A 26855-nucleotide genomic window follows, 5' to 3' on the forward strand; every position below is an offset into this window, starting at 1 on the left:
TTCCCATTGACTTGTTAACTCCACTTTAAGCGTTTTTAATCAGGAAATAATAAAAGATGTGCACAAAGATGTATATCTGAAGATGTTCACTATAATATTGTCTATAAGAGCAAAAGTAAAAGCAATCCAGTTTCAGTTCAGTTCAGTTGCTCAGTTGTGTCCAGCTCTCTGAGACCCCATAGAATGCAGCACGCCAGGCTTCCCTGTCCATCACCAACTCCTGGAGCTTACTCAAACTCATGTCCATTGAGTCGGTGATGCCATCCAACCATCGTGTCCTCTTTTCTCCCCTTCTCCTCCTGCCTTCAATCTTTCCCAGCATCAGGGTCTTTTCCAGTGAGTCAGTTCTTCCCATCAGGTGGCCAAAGTATTGGAGCTTCAGCTTCAGCATCAGTCCTTCCAGTGAATATTCAGGACTGATTTCCTTTAGGATGGGCTGGCTGGATCTCCTTGCAGTCCAAGGGACTTTCTCAAGAGTCTTCTCCAACACCACAGTTCAAAAGCATCAATTTTTTGACACTCAGCTTTCTTTACAATCCAACTCTCACATGCATACATGACTACTGGAAAAACCATAGCTTTGACTAGATGGACCTTTGTTGGTAAAGTAATGTCTCTGCTTTTTAATATGTTGTCTAAGTTGGTCATAGCTTTTCTTTCAAGGAGCAAGTGTCTTAATTTCATGGCTGCAGTCACCATCTGCAGTGATTTTGGAACCCCCCCAAAATAAAGTCTCTCACTGTTTCCATTGTTTCCCCATCTATTTGCCATGAAGTGATGGGACCAGATGCCATGACACTAGTTTTCTGAATGTTGAGTTTTAAGCCAACTTTTTCACTCTCCTCTTTCACTTTCATCAAGAGGCTCTTTAGTTCTTCTTTGCTTTCTGCCATAAAGGTGGTGCCATCTGCATTTCTGAGGTTATTAATATTTCTCCTGGCACCCAATTTTCCTGTAATTGGAGGCTGATTAAACCAATTATGACACAGCAATATGTTATAGTATTATGCCATTAATAAAGTAATCTTTTAAAAATATTCCTAATATCATAAATTTTTTTCACAATATGTGGAAAAATAAGGTTCTAAAACAATATTTATAGCATTAGTCTAATTTTGTAGAATATATACACACTGTATGTTCTAAAAATAGACCCTATCTTTGGGTGTTGTAATTATGACATGTTTATTTTCCACTTTTTTTTTTTTCTATATTTTCCAAATTTTAACAAGAGTGTCACTTGAGTTTGAGAAAAAAGCTGTCATTTAAATTAAAAATGCTATTACGTATAAAATAAGTTATACAACATGAGTCATGGGCTATCATAAAGCAGCCAGTATTTTATAACAATAATAAATGGAATATAACCTTTAAAAGTAGGCTTCCCTGGTGGCTCAGATGGTAAAGAATCTGCCTACAATGCGGGAGACCCAGGTTTGATCCCTGGGTTGGGAAGATCCCCTGGAGAAGGGAATGTCAACCCACTCCAGTGTTCTTGCCTAGAGAATTCCATGGACAGAGGAACCTGGCAGCTACAGTCCATGGGGTCACAAAGAGTCAGACACAACTGAGCAACTAACACTGTAGTCTGCAATCTTTAAACATTGCAAATCACTATATGGTATACTTTAACTTACATAATATTGTACATCAACTATATTTCAATAATTTTTAAATGATACCAATATGCCTTCTATTAATATAATAAAAGTTATCTTAATAAAAACAAAATTTCCTTCACAGAGATGCATATGACAGAATCATTTAACTTTTTTTGTAATTCTTCAATTAAATCAGTAATTGCCAGGAATGAGTACTGCATTACTGTGTGCTAGCTAGACCACTGTTAAAACTGTAAGTTACAAGGAAGTGTATTCCTTCCTTACTGACTGACAGAAGTATAGTAAGATTGACTATACTTGCTTTAGAACAGCAAGTATAGTCAGTCTAGAAAGTCACTCAGTCTTTGTGACCCCATGGACTGCAGCTTGCCTCTCCTCTGTCCATGGAATTCTCCAGGCTAGAATACTAGAGTGGGTAGCTTCTACAGGGGATCTACCCAACCCAGGAATCGAACCCATGTCTTCCTCACTGCAGGTTGATTCTTTACCATCTCAGCCACCAGGGAAGCCCACAGTCAATCTTGATGTACGTAAAATCTGTGTGTACTTGCATCTTTGTACACAGGCAAAGAAAATCCAGATGGAAATTTCATCATCATGTCAAAATCTATACACTACAGGGTGAGTGATTTTGATACACACTTTATTCTTTGCCTTTTGAATGATTTTTTTATGACTGTTAGATTTATTTCCTATTTGCACAGCATTGGGATTTATGACATTGCCAATAGAAGGATTTAGAGAACCATGGAATTCTATATCTGAAAGGGACTAGGTTGTTCTATCTTCTTTTAAAAGTGAGGAAAGTGAGGCCCAGAGGAGGAAGGCTACTTTTTCTTAAGCTTTATAAGGATGGAACTGCATCCCTGGACTCCTAACTCCCACACAAGGGTCATTCATATGCTAAGTTTAGACAAGTATCAAATTGAAAGTAATGCACAGAAAATTGGCTTTAACACAGGTATTGAAGGTAATTTTTAGATAAAAATATCCTGCTTGATGACATGTACACACATACATATACACAACTTTAAATTCGGACTGCATTATCTACATCATCTTTACACCTTTGAGATTACCTGTTTTTACAGCTACTGCACTGGACACTCCCACGGAAAAGTTGATCAGGTGATTTCTTCACCATCATTTTCCTCACTGTCAGTCAGTGGTTGTCAGGGGCATAGACGAAATTTCTCAAACAACTGCTATTCTTTTATGAATATAATTCATCTCATTTCTCCTTATAGTAAGATGTGAAGGGGAAAGCCAGAAGTTAGTTAAAAACACAAAGAAAGCTAAAAGATCTCTCAATAAAACTAAATCACAAAACAACAAAAATACTACCTCCTTCCCTTGGCTTCTGCTCACACGTGCACACTCCATCGTACACATCTGATTTCTGGCAGCATGTGGGAAGGACACCTGCGTTAAATGTGTGTACGTGTATGCTGGATGACCTGGAGCTAGCCGGGCCAGAGAGCGCAAGGGTCAGCCCAGCAGCTGCCCCTCTAACACTCCGGTCTGGACGTGTTTACCGAAAGCAGGAATGACATTCATGCCATGTGGTCCACACTGGGCTCCTCTGTTGGTTCTCCCACAGAAGCCTCGGGACGGGCTCAGTGTTGCGCACGTGAATCCATCAGAGCCCATGGGGCAGGATGAACCTTTCATTAAGATGTTAGAACAGGAGTCGACCTTTTTTCCACTGGACTTGGACCTGAGAGGACATACACTAGGGCTGCCTAGCTATCTTGACTTTGTGAGCAAGAATCTGTCTGACACAGAAAACAAACTTATGGTTACCAGAGAAGAAAAGGCAGGGGGTGATGGGGATAAATGAGGAGTTTGGGATTAGCAGATACAAGCCACTAGATATGAAACAGATACAAATAAGGTGCTACTGTATAGCACAGGGGACTATATTCAATATCCTGTGATAAACCATAATGGAGAGTAATAAACAAAAGAATGGATACATATGTATAGCTGAAAGACATATGCTGAGAATTATGAAAAATTAAAGGAAATGGAACACTCTTGAATTGGATGAATTAATATTGTTAAAATGGCCATACTACTCAAAACAAGCTACAGATTTAATGTGACCCCTGTCAAAGTACTGATGACTTTTTTTCACAGAACTAAAACAAAGAGTCCTAAAATTTATATGGAACCATAAAAGACCCAGAATTGACAGAGCCATCCTAAGGAGAAAGAACAAAGCAGGAGGCATAACCCTCCCAGACTTCAGGCAATAATATAAAGCTACAGTCACCAAAACGGTGTGGTACTGGCATAAACACAGATGCACGGATCAAGGGAACAGAACCGAGAGCCCAAAATAAACCCCCATGCTCACAGTCAATTCATTTTTGACAAAGGAGGCAGGAATACACAACGGAAAAAAGATAGTGTCTTCAATAAGTGGGTATTGGGAAAGTTGAATAGCCACAGGTAGATCAATGAAATTAGAACACACCCTCACATTATACACAGAAATATACTCAAAATGGCTTAAAGACTTAAGTATAAGACATGACCCCATAAAACTCCTATAAGAGAACACGGGCAAAACATTCTCTGACACAAATCGTACCAATGTTTTCTTAGTTCTACTATCCCTTCTATTTTATGGATACTCAGGCCCTCATTCTTCCTATTCTTTAATATTTTTTTTAATATATGGTTGAAGATAATCTTCCCTTTCTCTTTGTCCTTCAAAGTCCTTTACTTTGAAGTAAAGTAAAATCCTTATTATTTTTCCCTAATGTGAGCCATGAACCATGCCCTTCTCAAATGTGCTATCAGATCTCTATTAGTCCCTTAATACCAACTGCAATTAGACCAGAGCCTAGTTTTTTTTTTTTCTTCTTCTTCCCCTTGAAAGTGAACTTTCTAAATAGACTTTCTCCAGGAATCTTATCAACACATGATGTCTCACTTCATCTCAATGTGTGACCTCTTTTAAGACAATTTAATATATTAAAAGCAAAATTTACAGACCTTGTAAATTGAAGGCTGATTATCTGCACAAGAAAGGATTTTCATGAAGAATTCCTTCAACTTAGAAGAAAATTATTGGCAGAAAGGCTCAAGTGAAGAGATGACAGGGAAAGGAAAGACTGCAAAACTGCCAGCTAGAGGGCTGAGGAAGCTGCTAATTAAAGGGCAATGAGAGAGGAGGATGAAACATTTCTGAAATAACATGTCAGTCAAGAAGAAAATACAAATAATTAGTATTCGACTTCTCAGGAAACAAACATATCAAGAAATGAAGACATTAAAGTGAACATTAAAGTGACACTTTACTAATGTATTAGTAACCATTTTTAAAATGATTTATCAAGAAGAAAACTGATTTCAATAGAAACTTCTTACTTAAGAAGGTGTGAGGATGGTGGCATAATGCAGTGACTATGAATGGGTTTGGAAGCCCCATTTACCGGGTTTGAATCCTGGCATGTTTGTGGAATTTGTGTGTGACACAGGGTGAACCACTTCATCTCAGAGCCTCTTATCTCCTCACCTGTAAAATGGAGACAGTAACAATTATCTCCTCCTTGGTCTTGCTGGAAAATCTCAGTTGCATAAAACAGACAATGGATAAAGCACAAGACAACTTTAAATTCACAGAGGGATCATAATGAGAAACCTCACCCAAAATAGACACTCTCACTGAGTACAGGTCCTAGCCAGACTAACTATTCAATATTATGACAATTATTATTATTATTATTGCCATGTACACTCTTCACCATGCAGAGTGTACATTTTATGCTTCAGGAGAACAAGCACAATAAAAGTGAAGACAGTTGAAAAGCCTCCCTCCTTTCTCCAGATCAACTGAATGAATCTGCCTTTCTCAAGTCGAAAGAGCTGACGTCAAGCCTGTGACTAAAATTACCTGTCCCCTTAAGTGCAGTCTTTCCTTTGTATAGAATCCATCTGAAGTTGGGCAGAGAGAACCTAATCCTTTTCAAGGATGAGGGAGAGAGCGTCGATGGATTTCTTGGCATTTTGAAGTCATAATTAAGCGTATTGAGTTCCCTGCTACTTTGATCTTTATCATTTTAATTAACTCCTTGGCAAATTTTAAGGGGACAGCTGCAAATTAATTTTATATTGTTTTACATCATTGGTAAATCTGATAGACAGGGGCTGGGTATAAGTCCCCAGGAAAATGTCAGTCTGCTCTGCCGGCGAGGAATCGTCAGGTGTGAGGAAAGAAGTCACCTGCCTTTGTGTGAGGAAAGAAGTCACCTGCCTTTGGTGCAGCATCCTATTCACAACAGCAGCCTATTTACTGTTTGCAGAGTAAGGAAGACAGGCTTGCTTTACATTCAAACATACTGACAGGGAGCATATTGAGAAACCTCACTAACAAAAGATGCTTTCTTCTCTGCCCCAAAGGTTTGCTCCTCAGGGTTTCAGTAAGCTGGCACCTGTTCTTGAATCCACACTTCAAATCAAGAAGCCTGACATTCAATTATGAGATCAGTAAGACAGCAGTTCTTGCCTCCAGGAATTTACAAAGGATAAAGAAGGTACAAATGTTACTTTCATAAGATGCTGTAAAAGGAAACACGCTTTGAGAATCTAAAGGCACTTAGGATAAAAGAGGGGAATTTGAAAAGTTATCTGGGATGGAGACATGGCATCTGAACTGGGCCTTGAATGTTGGGTGAGACATGGCAGGTGGAGATGCAGAAATTGGGTTGAAATAGCAGTGATGTTTATAAGATCATACTGAACATTTTACTCTCAGATTTTTTTTCTGAGTTCAGAATTACAGGGTAAAATATTTCCAAAGCCCTTATTTGTTTTATATTTTTTTTCCATAGATCAATATGAATCAGTCACAGATTCTATTTATTTTTTAAATCACCTTAATCTGAATTGTTACTTAGTTGCTCAGTCATGTCTGACTCTTTGTGACACCATGGACTGTACTGCACCAGATTCCTCTGTCCATGGAATTTTCCAGGCAAAAACACTGGAGTGGGTTGCCATTTCCTTCTCCATAAAGCCAGTATTACTATATGAAGATTTTTCAGCTTTTTATACTTGATGATCTTCACTTCTGAAAATATACATTTTTGAAAGTGAATTCTTTATTGTACTCACTGTTAATTTCTAAGTTTAGGATGATGACTATCTGTTACATTCACATTTAGATAAAAATATGTTTAAAGGAATAGGATAAATTATGCACAGTTATTCAAAGTGGCTGCTGAATATTATTGATGCTTTATTTCAATAATGAAAACCAATACATTAAAATTTTTGGTAAAAAGTCATCTTTTACTGAAAAATGTACTATATGTCTAGATACGCTCAAGGCTACTGAAATAAAGTGGTACACAGGATTGCATAATAAACTTGGGGTCAGACCCATAAGATTTAATTCTATCCCAATAACTTACAGTCCCATGGCTTCAGACATCAGGTTCACTATATTTGAACAATAATAGGAAGAGATTTCTGCTATGAATACAAAGCCTAGTTTATGATGGGAAACACCAACCTCACTCATTAGGGCAGACAGGGAAACCATAAGTCTCCCCAAACAGAGGAAGACATTTCTTTCATGAAACTTCAAATAAATAAAAGAAACAGTCTAAGAATTTGAGATGGTTCTATACAGATGGGCAAAATTTCAAGAGGGGAGAAAATGATGAAACAAGGGATGCTGAGAGGAAGAGTGTTCCAGGTGAGAAAATGACTAGTTCACTTATTCATACATCCATTCATTTAGGGAATATCTGGGTGTCTACCACGAAGCAGGCCCAGCTCTAGCTAACAGAATTGCAGAGGTGAAGTTCACAGGCAGGCTTATCCTCATGGAGCACGTATTTAAGGAAAGCTTATGGTAACATTCCACATTAGAGTGAAATTAATTCATTAGACAGACCCCAGGTGAGCTGCTGCTGTGAAGACAGGAACTTGACAAAATCCAGAGGCATCAAAAAGCTACATAAATTCATGACAAAACCATCCATCTGCTGGTTACTGCTAAGCTTCTATGGAGAATTTTCTAAAATAGTTCAACTCTCCTCCACAAATCATATGTATTTAAGCATAAGCCTACGACAGTAAACTTGGAAGGGTTGTATAAATTACAATATGTCATTTCCAGAAGATTCATACCACAGCCTCAGGACAGAAAGTCACTTACTTTGCTGAAGAAATACTGTTGGACATTTTAATTGTTGATATATACAGAATAGAAATAAATTTATCAAAATAGTCAGTGTTGGTATATTCATCAAACTCAATATGAGATGGTTAAACCATGCCCTCTACCCATTTCTTCCTACCAGTACAATTAAAAAACAAATAGCTAAATCATTGTAATGAAATCTTTTCTAGATTTTGTTCTATGGCTTGAGCTCTCTTTTAAGTTAACCAATAGATACAAATGTATGCCTTTTTAAGTATAAATATTTAAAAATAACTGCTCAAAATTTACACCACTTGGAGGGCCCCATTGTACATTAGGTACTGTGCTCATAAAATAAACACATTTCATATCTAAAGGTCATTCAAAACATTATCTAAATGTCCAGATTTATTTCTCCAACTTGTCACAGTAACACTACTGAAAAATAAGGCTATGTCTGCAAAACACCAGATTCATCAGAGATAATGAAGGAAAAATCAGTATACACTCCTGCCTTTCCAATGAGGGAGTGAAGCCTCAGAAATTGACTTGTTTAAGGTCACATGAGGGAAAAGAGATTCAAGGCTGGATTTTCCAATCTGGTTCTCTTCTCACTAAGTCATATCTCACTTCATTTAATAGAACTGTTTCCAATTCACCACAGCTTACTTTGCCAATACGCTTTTCAAAAAAAAAAAAAAAAAAAAAACAGTGTCCAACCACAGTTAACATCCTCAGCTTTGAACAGGTTCCACAGAGGCAGAGTCTGAGACAGAGACAGGAGTGCTCTTGATTTACGGGGGAAGTGCTCTCTAGGAAACAGCAGAAAGTGGAAGAGGAGACAGCAGAGAGCGGATGAAGGGGCGACTCAACGATGTGGTGTCAGCTAGAGGGCAGCTCTGGTCTGAGCCCGCCAGGTGCTCTCAAGTGTAAACTGTGCCAGACCCGGTCCCACCCTGAGGCAAGGGGCCCAGTCTTTTGTGTGCCTCAGTATTAGGCTATTACCAGCTGTCGGTTTCCCCGGTGCAGAGAATAAGTTCCTAGTTTTGGTGTCTTTCATTCAGCCAAAGGCAATTTTCTGGATAAGGGACGGCTATGACTTAGCAATCAACATTCACAACAGCTGTGGGAGGAAGAAGGCCGTGCGCAGCATGGTGAAGGGATTTGGGCAGGAGACTGGTGCAGTTATTTTATCCTTAAAGCACACCTGAAGGCTGGTACCAAGCTCATGGATACCAACACCATGCCACTTGTTTTTTTTTTTTTTTTTAAACCAAGATATCTGAGTCAGCAGATTCACCCTGACCTTACCTTAGAATGAAGATGGATGGATGGATGAAGACAGAGAGGGAGGGAGAGAGAGATACAATGTACCTTCTGGATTTCATAATCAGAACACAAGTAGCATTTTAAAGCAGCATTCTAGGCAACAGATTTTATAAAATGTTGCTTGCCAAAGTACAATTTGCGAGACATCACTTGAAGGTGAGTCATATCCCCTCCTTCTTCCACACTCCATTTCTGTATCCTAACCAGCTCTTTTGTGAACAGTTCTTCTGAAACTGGCAGGGAAACTTGGAACAGTTATCAAAAATATATCCCAATCACTCTTGAGCACCACAAGTGAAAAACATATCCCAATTCTGCAATCAAGGACACTCATCATTTGCTGCTAATTTTAATACCAAGCACCTCTAATGATTAATGAATTCAACCGTGCTACATTCAATACGTGGAAGGGGCTCTTCCTGCTACACAGGAGACGGTCTGAAGAGGAGTGTCCCCCAACATCTAAGTGGCAGTCACCACCCACAGAGACACCTCATTTGTGCTTATTTCTCAATTATTGGGAAACTACTGCCACCATTCTCCTGGGATCCTGTGATTCAGCACTGATAACCCACTGCCTTGGGATGCTGCTTTCTTAAAAATGTTGCATTTTCTCATACCTGAAAAAAGTCACTCTCAGTGAAGTAGAGATAGCAATCCTTTTCTCCCTACTCATTGACCCTTCTAGTAGAATCTCCCTCCCTCCAACACTCCCCAGCCTCTGTATGCTACATGGTCCTACTCCTCTCCCCAGATCTGGTGATGGGACCCTAGCTTAGCCATGACACAAACGAGGCCAAGTTGCCGTTCTCCATCTTTGGAGAATCTGTGTTGAGCAATAGTGTTGGATGCTTGCACTGTGTGGCTGAAATCAGGCTGGGGGCAGACACTGTCTTCCTTGCATACAAAAGGCAGAGCAAGACACCGATGGTGAAAGTCAGAGAAGTGGAGCCAGCACACACAGAGGCACATAAAGCAGAGAAGACAAGGATGTAGCAAGACAGTGGAGAAAAACTCTTCTTGGATTTTCCACCTCCCAGCTCTCCCGTTTCTCTCCTCATTCATGAAGACTGATGAACCTTGCCTTTTGATAACCCTGATTCCTTCCAATATATCCCATTTCCCCCCCGAGTCACTTTGAATGGGTTCCTATTCTTTGCAACCAAATGATTTCTGCTTAACGATCTCTGAAAAGGATCAGACTAGACCACGCGTGTGTGCATGCACTCAGTCGCTCAGTCGTGTCCAGCTCTTTGCAGCCCCACGAACTGTAGCCCACCAGGCTCCTCTGTCTATGGAATTTTCCAGGCAAGAATACAGGAGTGGGTTGCCATTTCCTACTCCTGGGGATCTTCCTGACCCAGGGATCGAACTCTCTCTTGCATCTCCTGCATTGGCAGGCAGATTCTTTACCACTGTGCCACCTGGGAAGTTTATATATATATAAACTTAGCCAAAGTAAAGTAGAGGATTCAGAAACTGTTGGAAAAATATCTGTTGAATATCTGTGTCAGAAATTGATAACTCCCCAAGACCCACTGGCTTCTCTAGTAACAGTTCTGTTGGAGGTATCCACATGCCCATCTCCAAACAATGTGTTCCAGCCTCTTCAGAAGTAACAGTTACAACCAATTAGTGTTCTATACTGGTCTCCAGCATCTGACACTGGGATTGACCTGCAGTTGCCAATGGTGGTAACACTGTATTCTCTATTGCCTCCCACTCCCTGTCCATTGTTCAATTCTCCTACTGGTTTCGCTGGAATTAACTCCCAAATAAACTATGTCATCCTTACTTCAGAGTTTGCTTTGGGAAACTCACATTAAGACAGGAGTTAACTTCCATGAGGCCACCCTTGAGCAGTGGCGGCTGGGAGCCAAAAGATTAGTATTTCCCCGCTTTGTCCCCAAGGTGGTTCTGAGATGCATGCATGATGCTGCGTCAGGAAGCTCTGTGAGTTACTGGTTATGACTCATTTCCCATCTCCATTTCACTTCCTTGGTCCCTCATTCCTGCTCCCTGGCATCCCTTCCCAGCCAGCCGCCTTTAACTTACGTGCTTCTGTCAAGGGAACCCAGACAAGACACTGTAAAACCAGGACACTTGGGCAGACTAGAAAATTTCATACTATCTATGGGTGACTGATACAGTGGAGTGAAGCGTGTGAGACATGTGGACTTGATCACTTCAAGGTCTTGTGCATGTGGCTGATACCACAGCCATGATATACCTGTTTTACCGCTATTGCTCTCTTCATCTCAACACCATGCTCTTACTCCTCTTAAAGGTACACTTGCATGCTAATTATACTGCTCAATAGGCCATTGTCAAAACATTCCCAGACTATCTTGCTAATCTTGGAATAAATAAATGTCTCAACACCATTTCTTAATAATGAAACCTTGAAGAAATTGATTTATCTGCATCACATAACGCTAAGCAATCTATGTCACTTTTAGCCTGCTTTCAAATAAAATGTATATCTTCATTAAAAACAAGTAACTATTATTATGAGATATTCTCGTGCTAACAAACTAGTAAAAATTTTAACAACTGTCATCTTGCTTCATAGCAGGAGGCAAACAGAAAAGATGATTAGTTTACCTTCTTATTTCAATCTATAACATTGATGTATAAAGTTCACAAACATATGGAAATGCATAAAAAGCAGAAACTAAAGAACTGATAAAGTTCTAAAATTTCAGTGTCTAATAAATTTTTAGAAGGTGGCTTATAAACTCACTGCTGTCAACTGTATAATACAGAAAAAAATATTGAAAAAATAAATGTAAAAATGAATCTTTTAGGACTTCCCTGGCTGTCCAAGGCTCTGTGCCTCCCACGTGATGTGACCGAAAAGAGAATGTTTCAAAGAACAGAGCCACAGTGAATATATTCTACAACATAGTAGCCAGTTCCTATTAAGTATTCTACTGAAGTTTAGCACATTGTCTTTGCAAAGCAGATAGATGGACCAATTTTCTGCACATGGGCTGTCCAATATGGTAACCACTAGCTCTTTAAATTTAAATTAACTATAGATAAATTAAATTAAAAATTCAGTTGCTCAGTTTCAAGTGATCCATAGCCACTTGTGGCTAGTGACTGCTGTGTTGGACAGTGAAGAATAGAGCATTTCCATTATTGCAGAATGCTCTGGTGGGCAGTCCTACTCTACCTAAGTCTTTAGAATCCTCCCCCATTAGGATTGTTTATTCAATAATTCCTCAAACTACAGACAACCAAATGGTACTTGTTATGAAGAGAATTGAGATTACATAGGTTGACTGAGAAATCCAGGTCTTCTCAATGCCTGTCTGGGACCCTGAGCTGGATTACTCACTTACCCTATGCTGCTAGTAGGTGCCAAGGCCTCCCCTTATGATTTTGGTCCAAGACGTAGTCCCTATATTTCTATGCTTCCTAGATATTTAGTGAAAATAAATTTTCATTCTATCTGAAAGATGGTAAAAGGAATCCTTAAACTCACGAATCCCATCATGTCAAAAATCAAGTAAGAGTTAATCTCTGAACACCAAAGTTCCCATTCATCCATCAATCCAATGGCTCCTGAGAAGTTTCTGCACAAAAGGAACTAGCCCAGGTCCATGGAGGCACAGAGACAGTCTCCAGGGTGCCAGGACTCTGGTTCAGTGAGAACAAGCTGCAGACTGCAGGCTACATCCCGAAGTCAGCATGCTCTGTGTATGCTCCAAAGGCTGGGCCTCCTGGTGTTTGAAAAAGAGAAGACAGTTCCCACATTCAAACCTCCCAGGCATGGCGCCAGAATCCTTATTGCTGTCTTCTTAAGAACACAGCAAGTATATAGACACTTTGGGCCTATGCTCCTACTCAGTAACAACTGGCTTCCACAGGCAGAAAAGTCAGCATCTCTGGTCACCGGGGTTGCCTCTTACAGCAGCTTGCTTCCTGCTTCCTCACACATTAGCTACCTGGCCCCCAGCAGACCTGGTTTGCATTCTGGCACCAATGTTTACCAGCCTGATGGCCTTGGGAATGTTCCCCAGGTCCTTCCAAGACAGACTAACCAAGATGGGAAAGGAAATTGAGTGTTGCCCCAAAACAAAGCAATAAAACACAAGGTTTACAAGCTCAAAGAGCTGCATCTTCACAGCCACATGCTGGTCAGTTAAAAGGTGGTGGAGACGTTCCTGACCAACTGAAGAGGCACGGAGCAACCAGTCCCTGGTTCTTTCTGAGTATTCGCCATCATTTACCTAGGCCACTGTGGTTCTGGTATCTACAAATAAAATAAGATAAATCAAAGCAAATCAAAACCACCCTTTCATTTATCATTTTGTCAAGGGAATTTATAAGAAATGCCTTATAAAAATACTTGCCTTTAAACTGCAAAGAGAGCGCAAGAATTTTGCTCTGCTGCCCCCAAATAGAATTCCCCACCAAACAGAGGAAAATGAGTTTTAATAGTTCAGTCAACTCACCACCACCGTGGTGAATTTTGCCCTGGTAGGTACCATCAGCCTGGCTGAATGGTTGGGCCTGTCCTGCAGTCGGTTCACTTAAGGCTACAGACAGCAGCTCTATTGGCTGGAACGGTTCTTCTCACAGGGATCTAGTCTCTGGGGGAGAATGGGAACTCTTCTCCCTCTGCAACTGCTAGGAAAAACACACTGGGTCTTTTTGAAGCACCGAAGAACTGGGTTCAAAATCCCAGCTCTTCTGTTATTACTATATGCACTGAAACCATATACACTTAAGCTTGTTTTTCTAATCTTCAGTTTTCTTGCCTAAAGAAAGGGAAAATGATGCATGCCTTGTAATAGAGTTGCTAGAATTAAATGGCATGCTTATTGAAAGCATTTCACACAGGGCCTGGAGCTCAGCAAGTACACAATGATGGTTAACAACTGTTATTTTAATTCCAAGGGGCCAAGGTGGCCCAAAATAGCCATATGTGAGGCAGAGGCAGAGTGCATCCATAATGTTATCTTTGTTAATACCAAGTGTGGTCAGGAATGTGATCCTGGAAACACAGGAAATGCCCTTGGCATCTGGGGACGGCTGAATTCATTTTATTTTATCAAAAGGGCTTTCTATAACCACAGGCCAGAAACACCCCAGGACTCCTCAGGTGATGCAATAACACCCATCCACTCTGCTTTTCCCATAAAAGAATTATTAAAGTTCTGATTGTCTCAAATTCAAAGAAGGTAGGGTATAAATCTGTATGCATGAGTCACTACAGACATATACATGAGCTTCACATTTCAAAAAGGTACCAATGCTTATGAGCACCATTTAAGGTAAAATAATAATAAGTTACTTATGATTAATAAAGTTAATATTATAAATCAATGCAACTTGGATGACAATTTTATATTACAAAATTATTTATATTATTAAGGATTCATAACATCAAAGTTAGCTTTGGTATGCTAAAAACTATAGAAATCTATTCTTATATAATGATTCAGAGAAAGGAAGGCTCAGTATTTCCCTCTCTACTCAAGTCAGAGTACAGCCATCTAATAATTTCCAAATAGTAGAGTAGTACAATGACCTAGAAAGATGAAGGCAGCAGCTTATATAAAAGTCCACGTGAACAGCCTCATGAATTTGGCAGTCTCAGCTATTGCTTTAAAAATCCATTCTGTCCATTAAAATGTTTCCAAATGAAAATGAGAACATAAACCATCTTATGAAAAAAGATGCACTCTCAGTGCAAAATTAAAGTACAAATTTAATCAAGATTACATTTTTGTCTATGAAATTGGAAAACTTTTAAACTGCCAATGCCCACAATGGAACCACCTCATCGGAGGGCAATCAGGCAATTGTTTCAAATACCTAAAATGCCTAACCTTTCGAACCAGAAATTCTACATCTAGAAATAAAGTAAACAATAATAAAGATATAGTAAACATTTATCTTTAAGAAGGGAATCTTTGTAGGTTAAAAATAATAGCCATTTTAAAACTATTAAGATTAGAAACTAGTTAAACACTTTCTAGTAAAGGTACACAGTATAATATTACACAGCCATCAAAATTGCGGAGGGAGGTATTTTACGTAGTGGCAAAGCAGAAAACAAAGCCTTGCCTATTCTAAGAACCCATTTGTTATGGGTTGAAGTGTATGCCTCTGAGATTCACATGTTGAAATCCTTACTTTTGATACCTAAGAATGTGTCCTTATTTAGGAAAAAGGTCATTGCAGATGTAGTTAAGATGAAGTCACACTGGCGTTGGGCAGGTCCTAATCCAATATGACTTGCGTCACATAAAGAGAGAAGTCTGGACACAGACATACGTGCAGGGAGAACAGCCTGTGAAGACAGAGGCGGAAATGCAGGTGATACATCATCTACAAGTTACGGAACACCAAAGACTGACAGCCAAACCACCAGGACTGAGCAGACAGGTGTAGAACGGATTCTCCCTCACAGCCTTAGGGAGGAAGCAACTCTGCTCACACCTTGATCTCAGACTTCTGGTATCCAGAACTCTGAGACAATAAATTTCTGTTGTTAAAGCTACCCAGTTTATGGTATTAAGTAATGGCAGCCCTAGGAATCTAACATGTCATTTTTCTTCCCCCCAGGGGGAAAAAAGGTACATTAACATTAAAATGTCTGAAAGAATATTTTTTGATATACTAACCTTAGCTGGGTTAGTCTCTCAGTAAAAGGATATTGAATAATTTTGATTTATTAACTTTTGCTTATATTTTAATGATGTGAAATTACTAAACAAATAATTTATGCATAAAAATGGTTGTAAATAGAACATCAAAAGAAATCCACTGCCCAATACAAATATACTTAGTATCATTGGGTCACAGAAGGCATGGAAGAGGCAGGAGGTCAGACAGACGTGGCTTGAAATCCTGTCTTGGTCACCTATCAGCTCTGTATTTTTGGACAAGTTAACCTAATGAGGTCATTGTAAGATCTGAACGAAATTGCGTATCTAAGTTACATAGCACTGATTTAGGACAGACTGGCACCTAACAACATACAGCCATTCAGTGAACTCCCTCTATTTATGGGGGCTTTGTCTTTCTTTAAAATAAAGAAGTATGTTATTCCTTTCAGAAAAGCTTCACAAATTCATGGTCACCTGGCCAACACCTGTAGACAGCCTGGGGCTCCAGTGTGTTTGGGACAATGATCTAGGACTTGGTGATCCAGTCTAATCACTCTCTCCTTTCCAACCACATGTGCCAAAGCATACTCTCCCATTAGCATACATCTGTCTCATGCATGTGTTCTTCATGTCTTTAGTACAAAGAATGTGTGTGTGCGTGCATGTGTGTGACAGACAGTAACACAAGAACACCTAGGAACATCTAGAGAAACCAAAAGGCTCCCTCGTGAAGTTTTCCAGAATTTCACAAATTCTTGAGAAATTTACATTGGCAGTAAAACCTATTCTGGGGGAAAGAAGGAAAGGAAATAAAAGTGTATTCAGTGCTTGCTATGTGCCATCACTCTTTCCAAGTGTTATTTAACCAACATAATAATTCTTTCTGCTAATTAATATTATTTCTACTCATATAAATATGAAAGACCCAGAGAGGTTAAAGTGACATGCACAAAATTACATAGTCTGTCAGTGTCATAGCTGACACTCAAATCTAGGTATTCTTTCTGTTACTAAATCAGGGAAATGTAATAAATAAGCCCACGCATTAAAAATAAAACAAAAAGCAGCCAGCAATTTAAAGTAATAATAAAAGTATGAATATTTATATTTCAAATTTATCATTCTTGCTAATAAACAGTCTTTCCCCCAGAATACCTAGTGTTTAATGCTACAATTTCACACTTATTCTTAGTTGTGTTTTTTTTTTCTGAACAAGGAAGCATACGTCTTCTAAAATAGATTTCAAACACATATAATCATGTTTTGCTTTCAGTTGCTTCATAAATAGAATCTGTGATATGATTCTGATGACAAAAGTTCTTATAAACAGTATGGTCAAAAGATTATGAAAAATGAAAATATGCCTTCCCCCTTTCCTCAAATGGCAGGTGTAGATGAAAATTAAAGGTAACACATCAGGCACTGCCCCTACACTAAAGAGTCCCCAGATACCTGAGCTTCAGTTTTCTAGATTTGGGACCATTTAATATTTATTGAGCCCTCTTATGGAAACTTTTATACATGTTGGCTCAGCTTATTTCACAAGTTATGTATTCTAGATGTTATCCTCATTTTACAATTCAAGAAGTTGAGAGTCAGAGACAGAAAGTAGATGTCCAAGGTGTCTCAGTAATGAATTTATTTTTATATGTAATCATATGTTTTAGGTATCTTAAGATCCCTGAGGAACTTGAGACTCAGTTCCTCAAGGTCTATGGTTGAACCCAAGCAAATGTGGCTTCAAAGTCAACACATTCCCAATCATAGTCACAATCTCTACTCATCAAACCACTCTCTTTTCTAACTTAAACATCTCCCAAGATCTCCAGTCTTCACTCAGAAGATGGGTCTGTGCCTAATAATTTTCTGGTATCACTCTTTGCTCTAATCTAACCATTCTGCCTTCTCAGTTCTTCTGGATCTCAGCTTCAGGAACGATCTCATGGGTAATGCCGACTGTCTATCAGGTGCAGGCAAAGCCATCAGGTGAATTAAGGGCATGAAAGCAGAGCCAGGATGTCTCATGACAGACCAGATGGATATGTGGTCATTTCTTGTTAAAGCCATTGGGGGTATGTCTTCTTACTTGGCACACAAATCCTTCAGAGTAACAATTTCAAAGGATGGAAGCTCTCTCTCTCTCTTTCTCTCTCTCTCTCTCTCTCTCTCACACACACACACACACACAAACACACACACACACACAAACAGGCAGACAAAATTGATTTGCTCTTCCTGCATCCAGGATGGAATCTGACTCAAATAATTTATTAGGCAACCAAAAGAATTTAAGGGTTCATCCTGCTGCTAAATATCCGGATCCTTTCTGAATTCCACAGAATTCCTTAAAAGTATGTTTCAACAACACATTGCTGAACCTGTATTTCATTATGCAACGGATCAACAAAGATTTTGTTAGAAAATATACATAAATCAGTAAAAAATTTTCTCAGAGATAGGAGTATTTTTGAGGAGAAAGGTTCTTAAGAAGGTCTGGGCATCCTAAGTCATTATGGTGGTGAGCATTTAAATTTTGCTTTGTGTTCTGACAACATGAGATAGTAGAAAGAAACCTGAACTAGAAATAAGAAGACATGACGTTAAGAAGAAATTATATACACCCCTACTGTCTTCAATGGGGAAATCATTTAAGTTCAAGATCTACAGGTAATGAGCAATCTCTATTAACAGGAGGTAACATGGAAAAACGATTAAGATCAAGGAGATCATGAAAGGTAATTGACACCCCACCAACGTGTTCTCAGGGATTCATTTCCTCATTCTCTATTCTCCTTCCTCCCTTCTCTCCCTCCTGACTTCCTTCATCCAAGCCTTCACTGTGCTTCATGCTTAGTCGCTCAGTGATGTCAGACTCTTTGCAACCCCATGGACTGTAGCCCACCAGGGATACTCTGTCCATGAGATTATTTTTTTTCAGGCAAGAATACTGGAGTGGGTTGCCATTTCCTTCTCCAGGGGATCTTTCCGATCAAGGGATTGAATCTGTGTCTCCTGCATTTTCTGCATTGGCAGGAAGATTCTTTACCCTGAACCAATGCCTTACTAGGCGTCTACTGCCTGGGTGTTTGGTGGGATTTACAAATGCTGTTGGAGGCATTCCTATCATGTGTCAAGCACTGTATAAAGATGCTTAGAACGTGCTATGAATAAGACAAACAAGATCCTTGTTTTCCCAGAACCTTTAGTCTGGTTGAGGAGCAAAAAATGTGTAAAAAACAAAAATTGTAAGTCATTACAGAGTGTGCTCTGGTAGCCATCAGAAGGCTGACTTCATCCAGAGGGACTTCCCTACTCAGACAGTCCCTCTCAAAAGAAGTGATGTCTGAACTGTCACCTGAAAAGAGGAATATGCCAGCTAAAAAAGGTTCAGTGAAAACTGTGTGTGTTCCAAGCAAAGGAAGTGGCATGTGCAAAAGTGGCAGGTGCAAGAGACTATCGCCAGCCCTACAAATATCTGATAAATGTGAAATGTGCACAGAGCAAGAAACAGGCTTTTAGTATGAGAGCTAAAATGGGTGAGGGTGGCATCTTTCCAAGTTTTGATGATGCATCAGTTTCAACAGGCAGCATCATTCTTTCTTGTGGGTTCCAGAGAGACCACAGAGACTGGGGCAGAGGCTCAAGGATGCAGAGTGGCAGGGAAGAGCTCAACCCCCCAGGGAGCAGAGATCACTTCACACCTCAACCTTCACCCGTGTATCTCATGATATCCAGAGTCACCCGATTGCAAAAGATCACTCCTTTATCATCACCATCATCATGATCACAATTATTGTTTACTTCTGGATGGCCTTTAGTTGACAAAGTGTTTTACATGCTTGCTCTTCCTTAAAATTTCCAAAATTGTGAAAAGGTAGGCAAAGGGTGTTTTCCCCCAAATTCAGTGAGGAAGTGAGGTTCTCAAAGGATGGCTAAGCTAACTGAATGAATGAGAATAATCACACATACAAAGTCAAAGACATGCCTGCAGAAAAAGAAGAGTCAAAGGAAAGTCAGGTTCTGTAGATACATTCCTTAGAGATTTTTCACTATTTTTTTCTATTACCATAAGACTACTTTTTCTGACCTGGATCAGGAAGACATGTGAATCCTCTGGGGAACAGAGAACTAGAAGTGACGTTTCCAGTTGAGAATGAGTGCAGGATTCTTCTCCTATTTTTATCTGGGTGATGCCTAATGGTCAGGTGTACCTGGGTATTACAGTCTGGTTAGTAATTGCCTGTGGTTGATACTATAAGGACCTATAGACACAGGAGAGTCTTGAGAGTTCAGTTGGATACAGGTAACTCTTTCAAGAATAAACAATGTCTATGGATTATGATTTCAGAAAGATCAGGAAAACTGTCCCCCCACACCTCACCAAAATATTCCTGAGAACTAAGTTCCTACAATTCTTCTGTGAGACTTGTTCCTTTAGGTTCAAACTTGGCCTCTCTGGAAACTTCTTTGAATGCAAATATTCCAAAGAACAATGCCCTACAGAGTCACTTATGCTTTGGTAAAAAGAAAAAAATCTTGGACATCATGATACAAGGGGCTGCTGCTGCTGCTAAGTCGCTTCAGTCATGTCCGACTCTGCGACCCCATAGACGGCAACCCACCAGGCTCCCCCGTCCCTGGGATTCTCCAGGCAAGAACACTGGAGTGGGTTGCCATTTCCTTCTCCAATGCATGAAAGTGAAGTCGCTCAGTCATGTCCAACTGTTAGCGACCCCATGGACAGCCTACCAGGCTCCTCCATCCATGGAATTTTCCAGGCAAGAGTACTGGAGTGGGTTGCCATTGCCTTCTCTGGATATAAGGGGAGAGGGGCTCAAAAGAGGCACATTCAAGTGTATGAAAGATTTTCTATGTCAGAATTTTGCCAAGACTCTGACTTGCAAGAGGTTGCCATAATGCTCTAAATTACTTTCTGGTGGATTTCTATTTCCTCCTTTCCATCAGACCCGGAATCATTCAAATAGTTACCATTATCATCATCACACTACCATCATCATCACCTTAATATCATTTATTGAGCACTTCTGATAGCCCAAGTACTGTGCTAGGTGGTTTATGTGAATTGAGGCATTTATGGCAACATTTTAAAGCAGGAACTATTATCAGTTTCATTTTATAGATGAGAAAAATGCCTAATAAAGTTAAATAACTTTCCCCAGGTTATCAAGCTAGGAAAAGGATAAAATAGGGATTCAAAACCATAAGTAGTAATTTTATCTTTTTTTCTGTATTTGTGGGGCCAAATGTCAATTGTCTTCATAGAACTCAGAAAAACATTAAGTGACAAATTCATTAGTCCACTGGGGAGTTGCTCTTTTATGAAAAGTGTATCTATTGATTCATATTCCAACTGCACACATGACTTTTGTCACTAACTGAGAGGCTAGAAGTTATAATTAAATCCAAGTTAATGTAGCTTTGCAATTACATCACACCCTCATGGCAGATTACGGATCACAATTTAAATTAGTTGCATGTTAGAATTCCTACCCTGTTTATGCTTAGGAGAAAAAAAAAAGAGCTGTCTGACTCATGCACAGGTATTTTTTAAGAAAACAGAAAAAAAAGACCATAAGATTAAATTCTTGGCTTTATAATCAAACTCTTTTCCAACATATTTTAAATGAAAAGATACTAATGCTTAATCTGAACCTACTTTACTTTGGTTAATTAAAAACAATAGAAAATAAAACAATATCAAAGACAATTGATGTCTGTTGAGATAATCTCTAAATATAAACACTCTGTGGCATTTTCAGAAAAGGCTTTAAATACATATCAGAGTGGGTGAGATAAACACTGCAAAATAGGATAGCATCTGCCTTTTACATTTCTTTGAGGATTAGGGCTAAGCTATGGCAGGTGCCTGCCACATGGAAGGGAGCAGAACAGTGTAGCATTTAAGAGAATACAGTTTGGAATGATAATGCTCAAATTTTGGCTTTGCCATTTCCTACTATTTTTTTCCCTACTATTTTATCCTTGATGAGTTATTAACATTCCCTGAACTTCATGGTGAAATGAGAACATAAGCCATACAGATTCAATATGATGATGCATGGTAAGCAGGGGAATGCAGTGCCTCATATGAAGCCTGCATGACAGAGGTAGCTACTGTTCCTTCACAAGAGTTAAAAATGATAACTATATTACATTATGTTATGTTATAAACATGTTTAATGTGCTATCATCAATAACATGATCAGAAATGCTATTCATATCAAGCAAGCAGTATGATGTTAGGAAAACAGATCAGAATTTAGATTCAGGAATGACGATTCAGAGAGCAGGTGCTTCCATTTAAATCAAGGCACTGTATACCTTTTACATCAGACATATTGCATCTCTGGATTAGCTGGCCTGCTTTGGGAAGGCAGAATGGAGATATGGAATCCAGGGGTTGTAGCAGAAATGATATAGCAAAATGGGGGATGGACGTAAAAGATTACAAATTAGAGGAATCAAACAAGCTGACCCAGCAGCTAACTCTAAAGGGGCGGAGTCTGGACCTGCCAGCCATCAAGTATTATTTGGGGGAGTTGAAGTACCTTGGACGCTCTTACATCTGCACCAATTCTAGTCCTGGACCTGCTGGGGTCCCTCACCTGCCATCACACAGAAATCTACAGGTGCAAATACAGAACCTTGCAAATAGTAAAAAGAAGAATGCATTAACAAAAATGTTTTAAAAGGAAAAAAAAGCAGGCCAAAGTTCTCCTGGCAAATTGAAGTAGAAAATAAGAGTGATAAGTGGAAGACAGGATTTCACACCAACTTAGTAAGTCTGAGAAATAAGGTAAATTAAAAATTTTTTTTACTATCTTCAAATTATGGCTTAAGAGATTCTTTTGTACCTTTAAATTTTTTTTTATCATCGGAGAGTACATGAAACAGACCATCAGAGTCAGTGCTATGTCCTGAGTTTTTGTTTTGACCCAAAAGATACTGAAAGTGCCCTTGACCTCACTGAAGTAGAGATTAAGGATTTGGAAGTTTTGCCTCAAGGTCTTTGAAATTGGCTAAAGCTTCTTCCTTGAAGGTTTAACTTTTATGTTTTTAAACTTCAAATCTACTATATCCATGAGCCCTTCCTAAGCAAAGGACACATCAATAAAGTGTATGCTTCCCTCCAAGGCAATACATCTCAAAGTGGAAGATGTCTTTAGAAGTAATATTGCTTCACACGTTCAATCCATAGGAAGTCATTTCAAATATGAATTATTTTTTAAATTACTCATGTACACAACTGTGAACAAGGGATATATCATGATTTTTTCTGCAGAACACAGCTTTCCTTGACACTCTCCTCTCCTCACTGAACCTCAAATTACACCCTTTGGGTAAAAAATATCAATGTTATGCTTATACAAATTACACAAACACACACACATATTCACAAAGTTATGTTTTGTTTTTTTATATTTACAAAAAAATTACATGCTATCCATTAGTCTGAAATCTGAGTGAATACATTTTCCATGTATTGATTAAAAGAAGGAAAATTGAAAGCCACTTTTTTTTTTCCAAATAGCAATTTCATCAAATAATAAGAATGAAACTCATTTTTCTGCACTTAATAATTTTATCAAACACAATTGCACATCCTGACCTCCAGGTCAACACATATTAATTGAATCCACCTTTGCAATGGCAGTATAATATTCCACAGCATGCATGAATCATATATTGATGATTTTCCTATTAACAAATTTACTAATTGTTTTGGTCTTTCCCCTACAAAGGACGTTACATTAAATAGGCTTGAACACATACACTTACTTTACATACACTTTTATTTTACAGCACAAATATTGAAAACTGAAAGGACTGTTGTTCAAATACATTGAAGACTACCAGCTTCTCCCACACAGAAGCTGCTCCCCCACAGAACAGGAGGAATAGGGACGTTTTTAGTGCTCTGTCATGCTCAATTTACACTTTTTGCTTATCACATACAAAGGCACCTGTGGGGAACACTGAGACAAACAGAACAAATTTTCTTCCAAAGCTAGAACTCTCTCTCATTGTCACCATTTTCCACAGGGAACAGAGACTTGAGAGTGACTCTTCAGTCATGGCATGCACAGAAGAGAAATTTCCCTTTCTCCACCTTGATACACCTTCTCACACCTTCTATCTCCCTGCTCTCATTTGTGAACCTTAGCTCATTCAAAAGGTGGCAATCAACTAACTTATATGACCTTTCAAGGTTTTACTGGTCCCTTATTCAGGTTCTCTAGCACAAATGAGAGCTAATCATTGATTTACAAGCAAAATTCTTCTTCCATAAAGAGTTAGAGGCCAAGAAGATCAACTATACTTCAATTTAAAAAAATTAAGTTAATATATCTCTCACACACACATCAAGAAAAGATAACTATAAGTGTGATACATTCTTATGAATAAATGAATGAATAAGATGTAATGGAAGCCCAAAGAATGGGGTGAATCATTCAGTTTGGGGTAGAGGAGAGGGAAAGAAGCAATTATGAGAGAAATCTTCACTGAGAAGGTGGTATTTAAGCTGAGGTTGAAAGACAAACATTTGTATTTGGCTTGGGCTGTGATGGGACTCCATACAGAATGAACAAAAATAACAGAAGCAGTAAGAAAACAGATGCTTTGGAGTTTTGGGGGGCCTTGTATAGCTTAGGTGGTGGTCCTCTAACTTTAATGTACCTAAGAAGAACCTAGGAAGTTGCTAAAAAAAAATGCAGATTTCTGGGCACCCATCTTTCCAATATTTTTATGTGATTTCCAGAAATCTGCAAAGAAAACAAAACCATTCACACTTTGAAATATACTCACTGAGGGTGTGCCTGGGGAGTGACATGAAATAACATTGTAACAGGACTGAAGGGAATACAAACTAATGTTTCAGGTGGGGTGACAGCGACAGTGTGAAACCCTGAGAGATTGTGTCCGAAATGATGGCAGGTGTTTGAATTTTGTTTTGAGAGACAATGGCTTGACAATGCAGCCTTTACACTGAGCAAAAAAAAAAAAACCCGCTCTTCGGCAGAGAATATTTGTTGAATGGCTAAATGAATGAGTGTGGACAGAAGTCTGAGAACGTCAACTGAAAGCTGCCTGGACTGTGAGTCCTACGTGCTTTAACCTGGCTGTGAGGAAAACAGTTTGAGAAAAGCCTTCCTTGAACCACTAGTTCAAGCCTTCCAAATGCTGTCCTGATGCTATGTCCAGTTGACAGATTCATGCATTTTAATGCAGGTTTACAAACAAGGCAGATGTGATTACCCTGATCAACCATGTAAGCATGTAACACTGTTGTGTTGCCAAACCCGGATACTGGCCCTTGGAGCTAAGATCTGGGAGGACAGAACACGCTCTTACATAACTTCCTCGCTCCTCAGTGATAGGGCCTGTGATTAATGCTACATGACGGGCTTTGAACTTTCTGTTCAGATAGACTCGCTTGCCTTTCAGAGCTCCTAGCAAGAGAGAATGTGTGACCCGCAGATTTCACTCTGAATAACGATCATCCAAGCCGGCAACACTAACAAAGCTCTGTGGCCCCGTGGGTAGGTTTTCTGCGCCTTACTCCTCGGCCAATAGATAAGCTGCCCTAGGACTATCAAGTTATTTTTTAAGGGGACAGAACTTGCGAGCAATACAACTTCCTAAAACCCCGGCGATGAAGAAAGCTCCAGAGAAGGCTGGGAGGTTCTACGAGAAATCAGAAAAGCCCTCGAGAGCGGAGAGAGTAGAGAAACTCTGAGACAGGAGGAAGAAGTCCTGCTTCCGACGCTGCTATCTTTCATAGCTTCTCAGCTTCCCTCTCGCTGGAGCGTGGATCACAGCGCTTCCAGTATCCCAGGCGGGGCGGAGAGCTGCTGCCGCGCTCACCAACTTTCCCAGCTTGGCCAAGCCCTCTCTGCTACTTCGCTCTGCCCCAGGTCCCTCCTCTCACGCCCTCAGCCCCGCGAAATGCAGGTGAGCAGCCAGAGCCCAGCGGCAGCGCCTGCATCTGCGCTCCTCCGGGTCTCCCCAGGAGGCTTCTCTCCTCAGCCCCTGCGCGCCTGAGAGACGACACCTCGTCTAAGCGCCTGCAAATATTCGTCCACGCTCCCGCCTCCAAGCCGGATCCCTCATCCTGTCCCCGCCATCCTGGAACGGCACCTGAGGAGTGGGGAGGATTGAAGGAAGCGGCTGGCCTCCCAGGCTGGGAGCAGAACCGAAGCGAGAGCACCCCACCCGACCTCTCCTCACCTGCGGGTTCCTCCCCGCACACAGCCCGCTACTCACCAGTTCTAGGGCTCGCAGGAAGGCAAGGGGCTCCTTCAGCGCCCGGAAGGTACCTGCTGAGGCCAGCTGTGGACCAAGAAGGCGAGACAGAGAGAGAAAGAGCGAGAGAGAGCATGAGGAAGGGGTTGGGGGACGCGGCATCCAGACCCCGGGGGTCGCGCGGCATCCCCCGCGCTGCCCAGTCAGTCCTACCTGGCTCACGGGATCCATAGCTCGCCTCGCTCCGGCTTCTCACCCAGCGGCGCCTTTGAAAATGAAGTTCGAGGGCCACCGCCGTCCTCGGCCCCGGGGCCCAGGGCCAGAAGCCCCTTTTCGGAAAGGGCGCGGAGAGCGAGGCGGTGGCGAGCGGAATGCCCCGAGCGGGCGCGCAGAGGCTGGGTTCTGGAAGCCTGCGCGTGCGGGCGCGGCGTGCACGGCCGGCGAGGGCGGGAGGGGCCGGCGGGGAGGGGGCGCGGCGGAGGCGGGGCGCGGCGGAGGCGGGGAGGGGAGCCCGCCCCGCGGCGCGGGGGGCGCTGCGATTGGCCGGCTGCGGGGGCGAGGGCGGCAGGGTGGGCGAGGCCAAACCGCGACCTTGGAGTCGCGTCGCCGCGGGCGCGCCCTGTACCCTTAAGCTCCAGGGCAACTTTGGGACTGTAGGTTTGGAAGAAGCCGGCTGGCACCCTCAGCAGGATGCTCCCCCGCCTGAAGACCTGGGTTCCAGGTAAGAAGCAGGCAACCCACACCGTAAGTGAAGAGGTGTGTGCGTTCTGGAAACTTCTGGACACCAGAGACAGACCGCTGACCTGGTCATGCCCCGGAACCTTCATGGAATGTTCTTCGCGTGGCCCAGCA

The 26855-nt window shown here is 40.7% G+C and overlaps 1 protein-coding gene across 1 annotated transcript in view; it reads right to left on the reverse strand.

Annotated features, from left to right (window-relative positions):
• SYNPR (synaptoporin) overlaps positions 1-26234 on the reverse strand; it is a 282952-nt gene extending 256718 nt beyond the window's left edge. Inside the window, exons 1-2 of the mRNA XM_061129173.1 lie at positions 26217-26234; positions 26025-26090 (exon numbers count right to left, since the gene is read on the reverse strand). Coding sequence (XP_060985156.1) covers positions 26025-26090; positions 26217-26234 — 84 coding nt within the window. The remainder of the gene's footprint in view (positions 1-26024; positions 26091-26216) is intronic.
• Between the last annotated feature and the right edge of the window lie 621 nt (positions 26235-26855).

The sequence above is a fragment of the Dama dama genome, chromosome 24, assembly GCF_033118175.1.
Source record: "Dama dama isolate Ldn47 chromosome 24, ASM3311817v1, whole genome shotgun sequence".
In the NCBI taxonomy this organism is placed as follows: domain Eukaryota; kingdom Metazoa; phylum Chordata; class Mammalia; order Artiodactyla; family Cervidae; genus Dama; species Dama dama.